General features: G+C 41.1%; 3 protein-coding genes across 4 annotated transcripts in view; 1 reads left to right on the top strand and 2 right to left on the bottom strand.

The window, feature by feature from the left end:
- Positions 1-693: 693 nt before the first annotated feature.
- On the bottom strand, positions 694-2916 carry trappc5 (trafficking protein particle complex subunit 5). The gene is made up of 3 exons (XM_080759295.1): positions 2833-2916; positions 2358-2631; positions 694-1621 (listed from the first exon to the last, which is right to left on the bottom strand). Exons 2-3 carry the CDS (start codon positions 2625-2627, stop codon positions 1325-1327), a joined length of 567 nt encoding a protein of 188 aa, XP_080615421.1. The 5' UTR covers positions 2628-2631; positions 2833-2916; the 3' UTR covers positions 694-1324.
- An 836-nt stretch (positions 2917-3752) lies between these two features.
- LOC308312548 (N-acetylmuramoyl-L-alanine amidase-like) lies at positions 3753-9049 on the top strand. The gene is made up of 5 exons (XM_080759167.1): positions 3753-3863; positions 4516-5382; positions 5810-6020; positions 7061-7358; positions 8009-9049. The coding sequence occupies exons 1-5, from the start codon at positions 3791-3793 to the stop codon at positions 8036-8038; spliced, it is 1479 nt and encodes a 492-aa protein (XP_080615293.1). The 5' UTR covers positions 3753-3790; the 3' UTR covers positions 8039-9049.
- A 554-nt stretch (positions 9050-9603) lies between these two features.
- evi5l (ecotropic viral integration site 5 like) overlaps positions 9604-17575 on the bottom strand; it is a 40467-nt gene continuing 32495 nt past the window's right edge. For both annotated transcript variants that reach the window (XM_080760565.1, XM_080760566.1), the window contains 3 exons: positions 17453-17548; positions 17146-17241; positions 9604-14207 (listed from right to left, as the gene is read on the bottom strand). In XM_080760565.1, the coding sequence (XP_080616691.1) occupies positions 13881-14207; positions 17146-17241; positions 17453-17548 (519 nt within the window). In that variant the 3' untranslated portion in view covers positions 9604-13880. The remainder of the gene's footprint in view (positions 14208-17145; positions 17242-17452; positions 17549-17575) is intronic.

Genomic DNA, 17575 nt, shown 5'->3' with positions numbered 1-17575 from the left:
TCCTCTCCCTGCTCCAAGCAAAATAATGTGTTTTTTTTTCTGTTTATTTATTTCACCTTGGTGCATTACTATTTACTAGCACTTACAACACAAAAAAATATTCTTGCACGCATTTATTTCAGGGTTGTCTTTTGATACCATTGTCAATGGTATTAAAGGGGAATTTCACTTTAACACACAGGGGGTCATTTTAACATCTACTACTGGGGTGTGAACCCCAGGCAGTTTCTAATTGTTTTTCTTCCTTGGTTTAATCTCCCAACCAGGAATGTGTGTTGTCAAGGACATGGTTAACATGGAGTTTGAAGTTGAATAGGTTTAATTCATATCAAATATCTAGATAATGAACAAGCAACTTCAAAGCTGCCACGGGTTGCACTGTACACATAAAACCCTGAGTAGATGTTAAAATGATGCCACAAGTATTTTAAATTGAAATACCTGTGAAACAAATTTGTATTTGTTACATCTCATATACACACAATAACAGAATGTTGAATTATATGACCAAGAAATAAAACGGGCACTCCTGGGAACCATAATACGTTCCTTGGGCATGCCATGTTGTTCAAGTTAAATTTCCCAAATAGAAAGACATATTTACATACAGACAGCAAAAATCACAATTGTCAACTTTTCAAAAATAGCAGAAACAGCCAACACACTGAGCTTACAGGCTATTTTCTGTGTGTGTGTGTGTGTGTGTGTGTGTGTGTGTGTGTGTGTGTGTGTGTGTGTGTGTGTGTGTGTGTGTGTGTAAATAATGTAAGTAAGTACAGTATACTACTAATTATTTACACACACAACTGACATTATTCAACTGTGGCTGCATCAGGACTCCCATTGGATCACAACTAATCAAGAACAATGAGGAACTAGAAGAGTTTCCATGGAAAATGCTTCCATCATCCTTTTCTTTAATTTATTTTTATCCGTAGGGTTAAACCAGGTGACTGGTTAACCCTGCGTGTGTTGTTGTTGCTGCTCATTGCTGCCAACAGCAATAGATCAGATTTTGGGATACAGCTTTTCAAATAAATCTGGCAATTCCGTTGTATTGCTGTTAAGGGATAAGCAGGTCACCAGGTTTGGTCTAGTTTGGTCTAGCGGCCATTTATGTCTATTATAGTAACACACACACCACACCTGATCCCCAGTATATAGCCACTCCTAAAAGTGCCATGAGACCGCTCCAAAATAGATTAAAATAATAACAATAATAATAATGATGATAAATGAAGATGTATTTACTCTGTTGAAAATTCTAATGTCACTTGACTTAACAGGGCATCAATGACCAACCTCATCCATCCCCACACATCCTCTATCTGCCCTCCAGGGCCTTGTCTCTGGCGATGACAGCCTCGTCAAACTTAATCATGAGCGTGGTGCCCTTGTGCCAGTGAACCGTGACCTTGGCAGGGAAGCCACTGTGGGTGAGGATGGCTTCTACGATGCCGCCGGTGAACGCGGCACAGTTCAGCGTGCTGTTGTCCTTGGGCACCGAGATGTAGGAGTTGACGAGGGGCTCCTTCTCTATGATGTAGTAGGTCTTGTCGTCATCGTTGGCCTGCTCCAGCTTGTCTGCCTCTTTGCCAAACAGAGATCTCCACACAGACACCTGTGGACCATTGAGCACAGAGGAGAAGGTCATAAATATTTCACTGCACACATGCATGCACATCTTTTCTTTTACCATAAAAACAACAATTCCCTTGAGAACAAGCACAATTATAGTCCCCGATCGCATCAATTTGAAATCCCCAAAAATACCTTTTATAGCCAGACAGATGTCTCCTGGGCACCTCAAAGTAAAATTGAGTGATGTAATTAGGATTTCAATGTCTTTTAGATGGGTCCCAGTGACCTTTTATGAGTCCTACTTCAACAACGTTAGAGTACAGTACCGAGTACAGTATTGCATCCCAGGGGACGTGATTGCAGGATGCAGGATGCAGGCTATTTGCATCACACATCACACATCTAGGCTGTAAACAAGTTATTGAGCTTAGTCCAGTTACCCTGGGTAAACACACATCATGTATACTTTACATTACTTAAGATTTTTTTTTAATATATCTCTCTCTCTCTGTAAGGGAAAGGGAAAGGTACTTTGTGAACGCGGTACATTATCAAAATATATACAGGTTGTAGAAATATTAAACCAATTGAGCATGTTCTACCCATGGTTCACATGACGCTTCATTGTACTAGTCATGTTGTAATCATAATGATATACTTTTATTTTAGACCATTTTCCAATTATATATTTATTTATTTTTTACTTTTTGGACAAAATAGCCAATTCTATCGAGGTGCCCCCCATCCTGTTACCCCCCTCGAAGCTCCAGTCTTACCTTGATGAAGAGCAGTATGTTTAGTATTTTTGTTTCCCTCTTGCCATTCTTTTCCCGTAGAACGAGCACGTCCAGCAGGCTGGCGCCCACCCCCTGGCCCATGTCCGCCAGGCGGGCCTGCAGCTCGGACACGGAGTAGACGCGGCTCTGGCAGTACTGGACCATCTCGGAGAACAGCAGTGCGAAGGCGCTCACGCTCACCTCGGTCTTGGGTCGGGTCAGAGGCCGCTCCAGGATGGCGGACTTTCCCCTCGTGAAGCGAGTCTCCATGTTTCTATAATCCAGCAGTCATGGATGGACGACAGGAAAACACACTTACAAATGCACTGTGTTCCGTTAGCATGCAAGCCTTAGCTTAATGTTGTTTACGTAAAAAAATAACGCAATTCAAACTTTAGACTATTTGAACAAATCATTATCTGTTTATTTGACCAGTTGGCGTACGCATAAAACTGAAAATATATGTTTTACTTACTTAATTGTAATACAATACAATTGCACTTCCAAGCTCTCTTCTAATCCAATGTTTTCACTTTACTTCCTGTTCCGGGCGTAAACGTCACAGTCACGTGGCATTTCATACTGACTCGAGAAGAGATAACTGTCTACTCTATGGGCATGATTTCCAGAGTTGAAAATTAAGCTACCTTACAAATTCTTAAGTGTCTTATTTCATTTTACAATTTACAATAATTATGATTAATACTTTCATTCTTACTGTAATTCTGGGATCCATTCTGAGACTTCAGAAGGGTCTAAATCTGATCTAGAATGTTGTCAAAGTACATTTTTGAGATTGTTCGAACAGTGTATTTCCTTTCCTAACCACTAAACAAATAAACAAGTCCAATGTGCTGGTAAAAATTAACCACCACGTGCAGATCTGCACACAGTATCTTCCATTTTAATTATTTGTGTCGAACAATATGGAAGACTTTAATTAGCCTATAAAGAAAAATGTAGTGAACTTGACATAAAGGTATACGCAAATATACACTTTAAATAATGTATGGTATTTGGAAATGTAATATACACTGTAGTTAGGCTAAACTAGAAGACCTGAACTATTTTTCTTCTATGACACACTTTAACCTTGCACTAATCAATATTTTGAACCATCAGTGTACAAAGAGTAAGCCACCCACTCTGGGACCACACACACACGCACACACACACACACACACACACACACACACACACACACACACACACACACACACACACACACACTGTGAAGTTGCAAAGAGAGTGATCTACTTTACTGGCCAACGGAACGTGTTGGAGAGCCTACAGAAGATTGTTACAAATTCCTCCATGCCTTACACTGAGTTATTGAGTAGTGGGGTGGGATAAATCTGATCTCATTGTAGTTGTCTAGGTTCAATCATTTTTAATTTTGTCAATTTTCTTTGTATTTTCAATCACAGCTGAAAATGAGTTGTAGTGGACATTGGTTCCTCTTTATCCTGACTGTATCATGCAACAGTGTCTACAGCGGACCGACAGGTAATTTCAGTTCATGTAAACCATTTTACAAGTTTTATAGCATCAACTATAACATTTAGATGATTTATCTAAATATAATGTATTTATTATGTAGTGTTACTGGCATTGTTAATGTTGATTGTTGTCTATAAAGGCAAACATATATATTCATAATTTCTGTACTTATTTGTGCTAATAGTGTTTCCCTGTCAAAATGAAGTTAATGTGTCACTTATCCACAGTAACAAGACAATATAATAATTTTTATTTTATTTCAGCTCCCTTGAGATATGTGGTGTGACCTACATATGCACTCAATATGCCATGTACTTTATTATTGATTGTACTTGATTATTGATTTTCTTTTTTGGGGGATATTCTACTATTAGACTGAGGATAGGGTCTTGGTTTACCTATGATCCTAAATTACTATTTCTATGCATTTGATATACCTTGTGTTGTCCTTGCTTACTGTAAATCACCCTGGATTAAGAGTGCCTGCTAAATACCTAAATTATAAATTCAAATGTACACTACAATTGTGTTAGTTTAGCTCCCTTACAGGTTAAATGGATATTCAGGATTTTGCAGTGTAATGATATACAAACATGTCTACATTTTAAGTCCTGCAATACTTGTTTTTCTCTTCTTCTCCATTTGCTCTGCATGTCAGGGCCAGGGTTTCACCTGCGAAGTATGGAGAATTTCATCCGAGCTGTGGCACAGGTTGAAGTCTCAAACCCAGGCTTGCCCCCTCTCGCTCTGGTCAGAGCCCTGCGGAGGACAGCAGGTCACGATGACGCGATGACCATCCACTTCCTGGGCGCCTCGAACAACATCAGTGACATCGAAACACTTGAGTCGGCCATCCTGAATTGCTCAAGCTTCAGCTTTTTCGACAAGGCCATGTATCATACTGTGACTAACCACGGAGAGGAAAGAGGCGTGGTTCTTGTCCCAGATGGCACCACCGTAGCCCTAGCACCCTTACTACTAGGACTTGAGGCAGGACTTAAAGCTCAAATGGAGGGTACGGCGCCAGCCATGGGGATTGTTCCACTCACCTTAGCCAGAAACCTAGGCCTGTCCTTCCTCAGCCTCCAGGATTTCCCAACTGCAAATCGCCTGGGGCCTGATGGCTGCTGGGACAATATGACCCATCCCAAGGTGTTCAAACTGGCTCATCCACCTTCCCTGGCCACGGATGCTCTGATCAACGGGGGCATGGATGGACTCATCCTGGGCACCGACATCAGCAATCTGCCTGACTCTGAACAGCCTCAGAACCTCAGTCAGATCTTGACGGGATACTATAGTTATACTCTTCAGGAAGGGAAGGGCCTTGATGATATATCTAGCCATATTAGCCCCAGGCGAAGGCAGATCTCCAGATCCATTCTAGAACCTGATACAGAGAAGGAGGTGATGGAGACGCTAGCTTTAGTCTGGAAGTTGGAGAAGACACAATGGATTGCCTTTGATGACGGAGTTGAGAAATCTGTGAAAGCCGGAGTGCAGCAATTTGCCCATAAATACTGGGGTCAGTTTCTTTTAAAGATATATACTGTATGTTTATTTATTTTCCTTTTTCTTTTTTTTAAGCTTTTTTTGCCTTTATTGATAGTAGTACAGTAGAGTAGACTGACAGGAAATCGGGATTCGAACCCACGATACTCTGTCAGGCTGCATTGTCAGCTTACAGTAGGTGCCCGGACCATTATGCCAGCAGTCCGGGCCCTGGGGTCCGTTTTTGGCACAGGTTTATGCAAATGTTTCCTGGTCACTGATTAAAAGCTCTAGTCTGGAATGCATAAGAAAAAACGAATGAATGTATGTATTATTACTGATAGTAGTAGTAGTAGCCTATTTAGAAATTTAGAAACTGTGCCGTGTTATATTTCGGATGTAGACGTAGATTCACGTGCATCTCGGTAAACCAAACTACCATCTTCTCCTCCTCTGTCCAGACTGCCCTCCCATCATCCGTCGGTGTCAGTGGGGAGCGGAACCTTTCCGGGACACACCTATTCCAGTGTCCCTGCCACTTCCCTTCTTGTACATCCACCACACCAACCAGCCAGCCTCACCCTGTTTGACCTTCCCAGAGTGCTCTAGAGACATGAGGTCAATGCAGCACTTCCACCAGGACGACCGTGGCTGGAGTGACATTGGGTACAGGTTAGTCTCTCGAGACAGACTGTTGACTCCGTCAATAAAGGATTTATTTGACGATGGGTTCTCAGATTGGGTACTGGTAAACAGGAACCAGAAACTGTCCTATGTCCAACAGTCAAATATAGACTATAGTGTAGGCTAACCACAGGTCAGCACTGAAAGGGAACCTAGTCCCTAGACCCTAGTCAACAAAACGATAGGGTAACTAGACAAGTAAATAGGGTACAAAGAAATGAATTGCTACAAAGTACAATACCAAAACATAAAACCTAGCATTTGAACATACAGCAATACAGTTTGTCTACGATTATACATAGCATGTGGGAACAAGTAAGTACTTTACAAGACTATATAGCATAACTAGAATCTATTTAAATAGGCAACAAGATGTGATATAATAAGGGGGGCTAGTGGGTCAGGTGTAGTCTTTTTCGACTGTGGTGAAAAATGGGAATTGAGTGCAGTCCCAAGGGGGAGGTCATTCCATGGAGAATAGAGAATAGAGTCTGCAACATGACTGGTAATACTCAGCTCCACTGGTTTATTAAAATTCAACGTTTCAATCACTAGGATCTTCTTCAGGAATAGTATGACAGGAAATGGGTATGTACCTTTATACAGGAAGGATCATATAACTGATTGGCTAGAAAGATGAGCAGTGACTATAGTGTCACCTGAGCTCAAACCAATTCTCCCAAGGTAATAATAAACAAGACATGTTTAAGTGTATACATGAATATCAAATGTTAAGAATGTCATCATAAATCAGTATATAAGCACAAATCTACACAGACATTAATTCCATACCGTAGGTCATTCCATACCTTGGATCCAGGAGGGAAAATAATTCAAAGAATATTCAAAGAATATTGTGGGGAAGGAAGGAACAGATCATGTTAGCTGGTACTGGTAGTGTGTGGGAAGGGGTGTAGGGGGTGGATGGATATCTGTTGCTTAAAAATGTTCTATTCAAGATCCTTGAAAAGTATTGTTAGAAAGCATTTCAATGTATCTGTGTGCCATTACTCACTCTGTGCCCATAGCTTTGTTGTTGGCTCTGACGGCTATGTCTATGAGGGCAGGGGTTGGAAATTCATGGGTGCACACACCAAGGGGCACAACTCCATCGGCTACGGCGTGTCAATCATCGGCAACTACTCCTCCGCCCTGCCATCTCGCTATTCCATGAACCTGTTGCGCCATCGTCTCATCCAGTGCGCAGTAGATGGAGGGAGACTGGCTGCCAACTTCACTATCCATGGACATCGACAAATGGTGAACTACACGTCCTGCCCAGGGGATGCCTTGTATGCAGAGATCAGCAGATGGGAACACTTCAGGGTACGAAAGGATTTCCTGAACTAATTTGTAGATTAACAACACTTGGTGTATGGTGAGGCAGATGAGGGTATTCTTGTTCTGTTCTTTGATTCAGTGATGTGTTTCCTGACAGGTTTGGACTAAGGTCACCATAACATCTAAAGACAAAAAAGTGCAGCTTTCAATAGAGCTGTTTAAACAGGAAACTAAAAGTGTTATTAAAAATTATTTTCCCCCAGTAATTTCATGAAGAAATAATGAAGAAATTCCATAAATTAGAAAACAAATGTTAAAGAAGATCTACATGCTTGTAGATCTGCTATTTTCACTAGTTTGGGTGGGGGGCAAATGTCGAATTTCTTTATTTGTTCTTGAAATTTGGGAACCACCGCTCTATTCGATCCTCTGCACCTGCAGCTAAAGTTAAACCCCTAATAATTGCACCCCACGTTTGCTCACACTGCTGGGTAAAATGTAGTCATACGTAGACAGACTATCAGAGATCTCCACTCTGCCTACAGATATGTCTGGTGACATCTAAGTGCCAAGCTAAAACTGTGGTTAAGAATCTTTGAACTGAAATCCCTTTGAATAACTGAACATAGTATACAATGTATAATAGCGTAGGTCATACTATAATCATCTAATTTCCCGTCTTGTGATTTTTACAGGAAACAGACTCTTCAATAACAGAAGAATGAACAAGACACAAAAGCAGTGGAATAAACATTTATTAAAAATTAAAGTACCTCTAGTAAGACAGCTATTGTGAGGTAAGGATTCAATTCGCATTTCAGATGGACATGTCTCCCCTAATTTTGGGAACCCCACCTATCGTCCGAGGATCACCAGGCCTATCCAGTGAGCCACTACAACTTGGGGAGACCCCTGCTTTGGAACCGTGTCACTGGAGCTTTAGGCATGTGTTACGAAACGGTTCAAGTCTAGGGGTTTTACTGCCCGTAACATGTATGAAAGAACAACACGGCTCATAAAAGAGTATTTGCTTTAATACTCAATGCAGAATAATTTACAAAGTGGCTTAGTGCATCACAAAATGATGGACAGAATGGCTCTGTGAGCCCAGAATTATGGAATAACTTACATGAGTGATGAGCAAACAACACAACCTAACACACAGACAAATGGAACTACAACTAAACTTGACATAATAAAGCACATAAGCAGTCGGCTGGAGGGAAGGCCACACGCTGGAGTGCTCCCACACCACACGCAGCAGTGTTCCCACCCTGAAGTCCAGGCAGAGAGTGAGCTTTAGTCCAGGAAGCAAGGCCTGAGCTGCCACAGGACCAATCCGAGGGCTGATCAGGCTCCAAGCCAGGCCCTCCTCAGGACGGCAACACATTAGGGACAATAATGCTCAGCACCTGCAGGGGACAGAAGCAACAACCAGTACCAGGCAACATAATAGGCGCTCCTCCTATAACCTAGTACCTGCTAAACAAGCATACTAATACATATATATATAGATATGATAGCATCAGCTCTATATATATTTATAATCATTAATCAAACATAATCAAAACAGCCAACAGCTGTCACAGCATGCTGTGTAAAAACAACACAAGCCAGTACCAAGCTCAGTCTCGAGTCCAGACTCTTCATTTGCTCTGTCTCGTCTCGGTCTTGCCCCTAATTTGACTTGGTCTTGTCTTGACTTGGACTCACTTTGTGTGGACTCGACTACAACAACTCTACAAGCTATGCATGGCTGTTTCTGTTTATACAAGTGGCGGGATACATTCAGATATTTCTGGTTTAGAGCTGTCTGACAGAGAATAAAAAACGCATATTGAAAAACTCGACTCAGTAGAGTGGCCTCATTCAAGCTTGAAATCAGTTATTTTCGGCATGCAACACGGTCATGTGACAAAGTATAAATTAGTCTAAAAGGTTATTTATTCCAACTGGTATATGGTCATTGACACGACTCCAGGGTCAGATAAGCGATAAGAAGATGGCGTCACAAGCCAAAAGCTCAAGCACACACTATGACATGGCAACACAAAAACGCAGTTAACTCTGACTACATGTCAACACCGATAGCAGATTTTCTGAAACCCCTGGTAGGAGTTTGACAGTCAGTTTTCATTCACCTAAAATGCAGTTTGGTTAGACAAAAAGGCCAAATTAGCGTTTTCACAAAGCAACAACCGACAACATCACTGAGCTGGCGGCCTCTGAATATGCAGTGTCAAAGTTGTATTAAATTGTATTTTGCATCATTCAATCATTGGATACAGGACACTGAAACGTCTTGTTTTTAATCACATTATGTCATTTATATAGTCTTTTTACTGTCATTTAATATACTTGACAACAACATCAGTAAAATTGCAAGAGAGTGGACAATGTTCTGGAACATGATGGCATGGCTACCAAAATGGCCGTCACATACAGTACAGCACTTCAGAGAATGAACTGGGATGAATAAAGCCTGGATGAATTCTCAGTGTTTTGCATTGCATTATCTTATTTCAATCGTTTACCATGAAGAAAGTAGAGTGGCCTGTACTGTAGTATGTGCTTGGGGGGTGGGGGGGGGGGTGCAGAATCTTTCTGCACAAAAGTGGCATTGAATGATGATTTAAATGAGAGGGCTTCCTTGTCACTGAAAGCTTACTGTACATGTAGCGGTGCCACATTGCGTGTAAATCTACCTACAATTATGGCACAGTATGATATTCATTTCATGTAATCCTGTTCAGCGAATGAAACGGTAATCATTAAAAAAAAAAAGTAATGATGACAAGCAGTAGGCTACCATATTCCAAAGGAATTCACAAACATATCAAAATTTCTGTCACAGTTGATACAGTTGTATTTAGACAGTGGCTAGTACGGAGCACCATCACTGAACAGCAGTTTACTGTTAGTTTTAGTGTTGATTGATAACATTGGGTTTACATCCACATGAGACCTCATGACAGGTGTAACATTTTAACCAAACCTGAACCCAAGGAAATCTATCCAAACACAAACTGAGACAGATATGGAATGACCTTTTGTACATGTCCAAGCTTCCATTTACACTAACATTTTTCCGACTGCTATGTATGTTAGAAATCAAACCCAACACAAAAATTCCCAACTGCAAAGTTTGGCCAAAACCGACCCATGCTCCAAAGTAGGTCCCACCCTAACCGGGTATAAATACGTTACTCTAGACAAAAGCATCAGCTAATTGTCTAAAAGTTAAAAAAATATTATGCAAGTACCTTTTATACTGTAGGGAGATCAGACATTGAACCCCTGCACACTACACACTTTTTCCAGAATGTTTTTCCGCAGTTTTTCCGAAAAACACGCCCATTCTGCAAAGATCTTTACAATCAATTTTGACATTAATGCTAGTATTTACTATTTGCAATGATAATTTGATTTGATGATGCGTGACACAGAAATTATTGTATTGCATCAGATGCTGAGGGACTACTTTTGTTTTCTTCTTTGTTCCTATATGGGGCAAACCAACATCCTCATTAGCTAGAATCTAGCTTGTTTGCTAATTACTTTAAGTTGTCAATATTCCTTCCTTGTTTTATTGCATTTCAAAATACAGTCGAACACTTAATGTAACATTGAAAAGTATGAAGCAAGTTCCAGGCCTTTGGAGAACTCATCTCCTCCCACAGTGGTCAAATGAGCAATTCAAAGTCAGGTTGCTCCCAAGCTTTAGAGCATACAATATGAATAATTAATCATTAATAATTATTCTTATTCTAGAACTGTTCTAGAAAAGTCAAAACTAGACAAGATCTCACCCTGCATCCCTTTCTAATTGTCCACACTTTACCTCTGCAAAAATGCTCCCTGTTTAATGTTGTGAGCAGATCTGAGTCAGACAGAAGACTGGTCTATAGTGCAAAAAAGCAGCTGCTCTTTACATTTGACACCCTGTTTGATAAACTATACACACTCACAGCTATACAGTATGTGTATCAGCTCGGCATACTTTACTTTTCTTCTCCAGTCATATTTCTGTATATAATCTTTGATAGATTTACTGTACTCTTGTAGTCAGAATGTGTTATTTGATATGTTTCCCCATACACTCTTCACTCATAATAAGCGTAGGTTTTCTCTTGGTATCCCTACCGCTTTCAATGGCACATACTACAAAACATACCCAAGCATTGTCTTTAAACTGATATAATGACCTGTATTGGTGATTCAGCAATTCTATTTTGAAATGCTTTGTTAATACAAAGGGCACCGATAATTCCCAACATATACCATGATAACAATTGAGTTTTGCGGCAAACACATTTATCTACCGTTTCTGCTAAATTGTGTTCGGTTGTCTTAAGTTTCAGAAAAACAAAGGTCTTATAATCAGAATGATCAAGAAATCTAAAAAGGCATTATTGTGCCAGGAGGACTCAGAATATGGACACCCATATGCAAGATGTAAGTATTTAGCTCTATAACACTGCAGGGTTGGTTTTCAAATAATTGTCACACTTTTTTCCCAAGGCTAAAGGGAGGTTGCCTGTTCACCTCACACTGACAACATAAAAACAAGGTTAAAGGGAGGTTGCCTGTTCACCTCACACTGACAACATAAAAACAACAGGAAAACAAAATGGAAGGAGTCAAATCAAAACGATAGCAGCACGTTCTCCATCTCTTAAACACGTCTCGTCACAGCAACCCTGGCCGCAGGGCCTGTGTTGGCACAAAGGACGGTGGGATCTCTACCAATAATAGAGAGTTTGGCCTCTGTCATTATCTCAATAGATATATGGTTCTTATCTAGATATATATAAAAAAATAAAAAACAAAAAAATACCAAAATAAATTACAACATATAAATAATTTAAAAAAGGATTTGGCAACAATGAGTTTTTCTGGGTCATGATGGAGTTTTCTTTTAACCATAATTTGCTTGCCTTCTTAATTCTCAAGGCGTACAATAGACACGGACGATACACATATTAATTATGGTAAATTGCTATGAAAGTCATTTATAAATGTCTAGTGACATTTCTATGATACTGAATACTGATGTGTACTTCCATACAGCGCTCCTCTCCTTCTCTTGACTTCTCCCTCTCTCGGTCTCTGTCCATCGTTGTCCTGTGCACTGAGAGGACAGTGGATGGGGATTCCTTTGTTCTTGAGGACAGCAGACACGACTCGCGGGTCATCCCTCATGAATGGAACCGAGATATGGAGAAAGAACTGGGAGTCCACTGTAAGCCAAACAGCATCTCTGCTCGAGGTGGGAAATGGCAGAAACTTAGAGACAAGAAAATGAGGGGTGACGACATCTCGTACTTGATCAGTTTATGACAAACTGATCAAGTAAAAAAAAACTAATATTTCATCCACTATCTATCCCATTCCACCATCCTCATGATCGTTTTTCACCAAAGCCTTTGCAGAGGCGAAAGTGAGTCCCTTTTAGCTTCACATCTAAAGGAAATGAACAGCCATGTTTGTTCAGTTCAAGCCTCTCTCTTTGTTAAAGGAGAATTCCAGATTAGCCGTTTTCTTACCTTAATCTGTTGTTATTTTATCCAAAAACTAGTGGTACAGGTGAAAAATTACATAACATCCAGAGCACAGCACAGCTCTGACCGTGCACGCGGGGTCTTAGGTTAAATCTTAGGTTACATTTTGATCGCTTGATTAAGTCGTTGCACAGTGTTCTGTCCCAAAGAGGCTTCTTTAACAAGGCGAATGAGCATAATCCTGCGTTCACACGGGAGATGCAAAGATACAGTCTGACATTCATTTTCAATGGAAGCCAGCAACATGAAGATATGACATGAAATAAGTTGAGCTAGCTGGTTTCAACTTCAGGTACAACGATACAAAGCTACAAACGCTGTGTAGCTTTGTAACTTTGTATCTTTTGCATCTGCCAGTGTGAAAGCAGCATAAGACCCAGCGTGCACCCAGCGTGCATGCTCTCTGAAGGTTCTTGTTTTTTCTGCCTACCACTGGTTGTTGGATATAATAAGATCAGATTGCTGTTAGAAATTAGTCCAGAATTCTCCTTTAACGCTTGAGTATTTATTGGGTATTTATTTATGGATATATGAATATGTGTGCATTGCTTCAGTCATTGTCCTGGTATGGCGTGTGTGTGTGTGCGTGTGTGTGTGTGTGTGTGTGCGTGTGTGTGCGTGTGTGTGTGTGTGTGTGTGTGTGTGTGTGTGTGTGTGTGTGTGTGTGAAGAATAGAGGCATTGACTTCATGCCTCCTTCAGCGGTCACAGGGTCAAAAACTATAGATTATTTTAGACAGAAAGACAGAAAGCGGAGGGATGCAACTGAGGACACGAGTAACAAAGTCCAGAAGAGGTCCAGCAGACGGTACGTCTGCATCGAGGAAGGGAGGAAAGAATCACTGAAGAAGCGTAAGAAGGAGAGGAGCAGGATGAGGAGAACACGGCATACAGCACAGTGCCAGTTTAAAGTGTCGGTTCAGTCCTGTATGAAACAGCAGCACCTCTGCCTCTCTTTCATTCCATCCGTACACGCCAAGACCTAGCGGCGACCGTGGCGTCAGCGTTCAGTTCTCCGGGCCCTCGGCACACACCATGCTGCCGTACAGCTGCGGTGGCGGGTGGTCTTGATGCGCGCGCACCAGCCGCTCCTCCGGCTCGCTGTCCGTGCTGCCCTCGCTGTCCAGAGGAGTGACCGAGGGGTGGCGGGGGCCGGGCAGCACCGGGTACAGGGCGCCGGCCGGCAGCGGGCTGGGGAGGAGGTCGTCGTCCGAGCTCAGGTAGTCCCCCTCCACAGAGGCCGGGCTGGCCAAGCACAGGTCCTGGTAGTCGTTGGTTCCGCCACCACTGACCCGCGAGCCGGGGCCGACCTTCTGCCCTCGCAGCTCCCGCACCTGAATTACAGAAGGGATGGAATCATAACCTCAATTCTTCATGTTTTTCCTCCTCCTTCAACTTCAATGTATTGTATTGTCAATGTAGGTTTACGCCAAAGGAGGAGTGGGTGAAATTATCTTTGCGCAAGCTTCCTTGCAGTTAGTGATAAGTAAAGAATAAGTGTAATAATGTGTTTAGGCAAGCTATACCAAACAAAGTCCTGATCGCCTGCATCTCTTTAAATTTAGCCCTCATCCCTCAATGCCTTGCCAGAGGATATCAGACTGAATTCTGGCACGCAGATATAGGAGCTTAATCATAGTGATTTTTCTGTTTGATACGTGAGCCTCCACGATGGAATAAAACAATCAGCTGATGAGAAAATGTCTCTCAAAAACTGTGGGAACCCCAGTATTTTCGCTCTGCATCAGGTGGTGGCAGTATGATTATGAGTATGAGTATGAGTAGGACAACAAGTCGTGTCGACTGGAACAATCTCCCCAGTTCCCTCAGATCCATTAACTCCTTCAATATTTTTAAAGTGTCTATCTTTACCCATCTCCAAATACCATGCTCCTGCTTCTAAATGCCTCCTATTGTTCGGATTGTTCTCTCTCTCCTTACATCATGTGGCAAATGTTCTACTTACTATTTACTATTTACTATTTACTATTTACTATTTTCAAGTGCATGTTTGTACTCTGTTATGATGTATTGACAATGTTGTTAATGCATTCTCACGTCTGTCATGATGCTCGGCCTGATGTTCTTCCGATGTATGTTCATCATCTTGTATACTATACTATATTGACTTATCGATACCATGTTGTGGGTGAATAGGTGGGATGGGAGCAGCTAGTTTTAGGAGAGCTTTGTTGTTTGTTTTGTCCTCGATTATGTATGTATGATTGTACTTGTTGTATTGTCTTGTATTTACTGTATGTTGCTGGACCCCCTCGAAAACGAGATGATGCATCTCAAGGGGATATCCTTTCTCAATAAAGGTTCATATATACAAGAGCTTTACAACTCAATCAGAGCATAATGTGGTCTCTCACCAACCAGACCAGAGATCATTTCTGTCCAATGTGGTACATTATATACATGTTTGTGTTTATAAAGTTTTCATATGAGTACACAGACAGCCACCAGTCTGTGCCTCCTCAAGGTTCAAGGTTGTACTTTTGTTACATCTTGTAAGCATTCCTTCAGACAACAGCAAAAAAGATTAGATAGAGTACACCTTGTAGTATAGGTGTATTTTCTGAGTGGTGTAGTGGGTTTGTAGACTTAGATAGCATTTAATACAGACTTATAGCATTTTATTGTTATGTAGACAGCACTAGAACTGCATTGTATATAGTCATAGCACTTCATAGTACATAATTGTATAGCATAGTATATATGTATAGTATGTATAGTTTCATTATATAGATATTCCACTGTTATGTTCTTAGCTTACGCATGTTTCATGATAACTACTTTTTATGTATGTAATGTATTGCCATGCTTTTTGTTCTTGCTTAATGTACTGCATTAAGAGCGTCTGCTAAATGCTTAAATTGTAAATTGGTTTACTTGCTCTTCACTTACTCATGTCAAATAAGGTACCGGTACATACATTATTATCCCATCATGCATTGGGGTAGGCTACCCACAGAGTAGGTTGGGTGGGGGAGGGGTGTGAAGGGGGGGGGGGGGGGACTTCTGTGGTAAACCAATGGAACTGTTATTGACAATGGCTGTTGTCTTCCTTCTCTCTCTCTGTGTATTTTTACACCGCAGAAATATTCATTAGACGACAACCTTACTGCGCAATAAAATTATCAGTGTTAGACCCAAATCCTCAGCATTGATTGAGTGTAAAAATGGACTCAAGGGATTTTGAAAACTCATACATTCTGAGTTCTTGTTTCAGTGCCTTGCCAAGTCAAGCTAAATCACAAAGATGTTTAATTATACGTCAACACTGATGGTATGTGTCATCCAGAACCTATACTAGGCCTACTGCAGTGATTTGATCTCCATTGTAGTAACGCAAGTGTCACTAACCTTCATGTAGATAGCAAAAACTAAATCTTGTTATGATTATGAACAGCAGTGAGTAGCACTGCTACTCCTAAATGAGTGAGTATTGTGGGTTACTCGCACGCATCAGGGGCGTTCAACGTGTGAAACAGCTTTCACACTGTTGCAGACTGTCGTGATCAGAGTTCACAGCAGGCTTGTGAGGTGAGAATGGTGTTCTCGTGGGTAGGAGCTGCAAGAACTTTGGCCCCTCTTCTCACGAAGCACACTTGGACAAATTCATCTGAAGTAATATGCAGCTTATGTGACAAAGTTCTGTTGGTGTGGTTTGTGTGTCTTTAACCCGTTACAACCAAGAAAGCTGTCTCATTTTAGATTTTAACTTTAAATAACCTATATTATAACAACATCAATTTTTCAGAAAACTGAAAAGTCTGTTTATGTTATTTATGTTTCGGATGAATTAGAACATCGCGTGAGACATTACACAGCCACTTTTACTTCCGGTTTCCGGATGTATACTGGATCTGGGTTTAGCACTCCACTGAAAACTATTGCTGATGCACAACCTCTTTTTCTCATTTAAATTTATTCTAGTGTCTCTGATCAACTGGTCTGAATCAATATGACTGATTAGTATGATAGATTATTGGTAATTTAAAAAAATCCAAAAAGGTAGCACATGCAAAAAAGTACAAAGTACTCCAGTTTCCATTTCTTTATTGGCACACACAACGTTAGCGTTCCTTTTAGATTTTTTTTTAAATTGCTACTTTTTTATGTATACTAGAAAAACTCAGATAGTAAGTAAACCGCAGATAGTAAGATTTCATTGTTATTTTCCAACTACTTGTAAACTGGGAATAAAGTCAGTAGTGAAGTTTAGTGTGTGCCCTTGGCCTTGTGTGAGTTTGTCATGACTCATACCTCATTCTTGAGTTCAGAGATCTGATCTCGGAGCTGGGTGATATACTGTCTGGAATCTGAGTGGTTCAGCTGCCCCTTGATTAACCCTTCTTCCTTCTGCAAGATAGAGTAAACAACACACACACACACGCACATGAGCGTTCGTACCTGAAGAAGACCTACCGGTATGTAGCTTGAAACATCGCACTATTAATATGGTATTTTAAGAACTTTTAAAATGGTGTGCGATTTTTTTAACTGCATACGTTCACGCCCACAAACCCACATGAGCACATGGATGTATGCATGTACGCACAGTCGCACACACCTGTATTTCTAAGTCGGCCATCTTCTGTCTCAGCTCAGCCATCGCGGCCATACTGTCAGCCTCTCTTAATCGCACCGCCATGACTTCTTCTTTACTCTGCATGTATGAGGAGAAAGGTAGAGT

The sequence above is a fragment of the Protomyctophum bolini genome (assembly GCF_963924005.1).
Source record: "Protomyctophum bolini genome assembly, chromosome: 3".
In the NCBI taxonomy this organism is placed as follows: domain Eukaryota; kingdom Metazoa; phylum Chordata; class Actinopteri; order Myctophiformes; family Myctophidae; genus Protomyctophum; species Protomyctophum bolini.
This window is presented reverse-complemented; position numbering and strand designations above follow the sequence as displayed.

What these genes read in the sequence shown, in the direction of transcription:
- trappc5 (XM_080759295.1), bottom strand. Translation starts at nt 2,627, where the DNA reads ATGGAGACTCGCTTCACGAGGGGAAAGTCCGCCATCCTGGAGCGGCCT. An exon ending in ACATACTGCTCTTCATCAAG is followed by an intron (nt 1,622 to 2,357) that starts GTAAGACTGGAG and finishes AATGGTCCACAG; the next exon opens with GTGTCTGTGTGGAGATCTCT.
- LOC308312548 (XM_080759167.1), top strand. Translation starts at nt 3,791, where the DNA reads ATGAGTTGTAGTGGACATTGGTTCCTCTTTATCCTGACTGTATCATGC. An exon ending in TGGAGTGACATTGGGTACAG is followed by an intron (nt 6,021 to 7,060) that starts GTTAGTCTCTCG and finishes CTGTGCCCATAG; the next exon opens with CTTTGTTGTTGGCTCTGACG. An exon ending in GCAGATGGGAACACTTCAGG is followed by an intron (nt 7,359 to 8,008) that starts GTACGAAAGGAT and finishes TGATTTTTACAG; the next exon opens with GAAACAGACTCTTCAATAAC.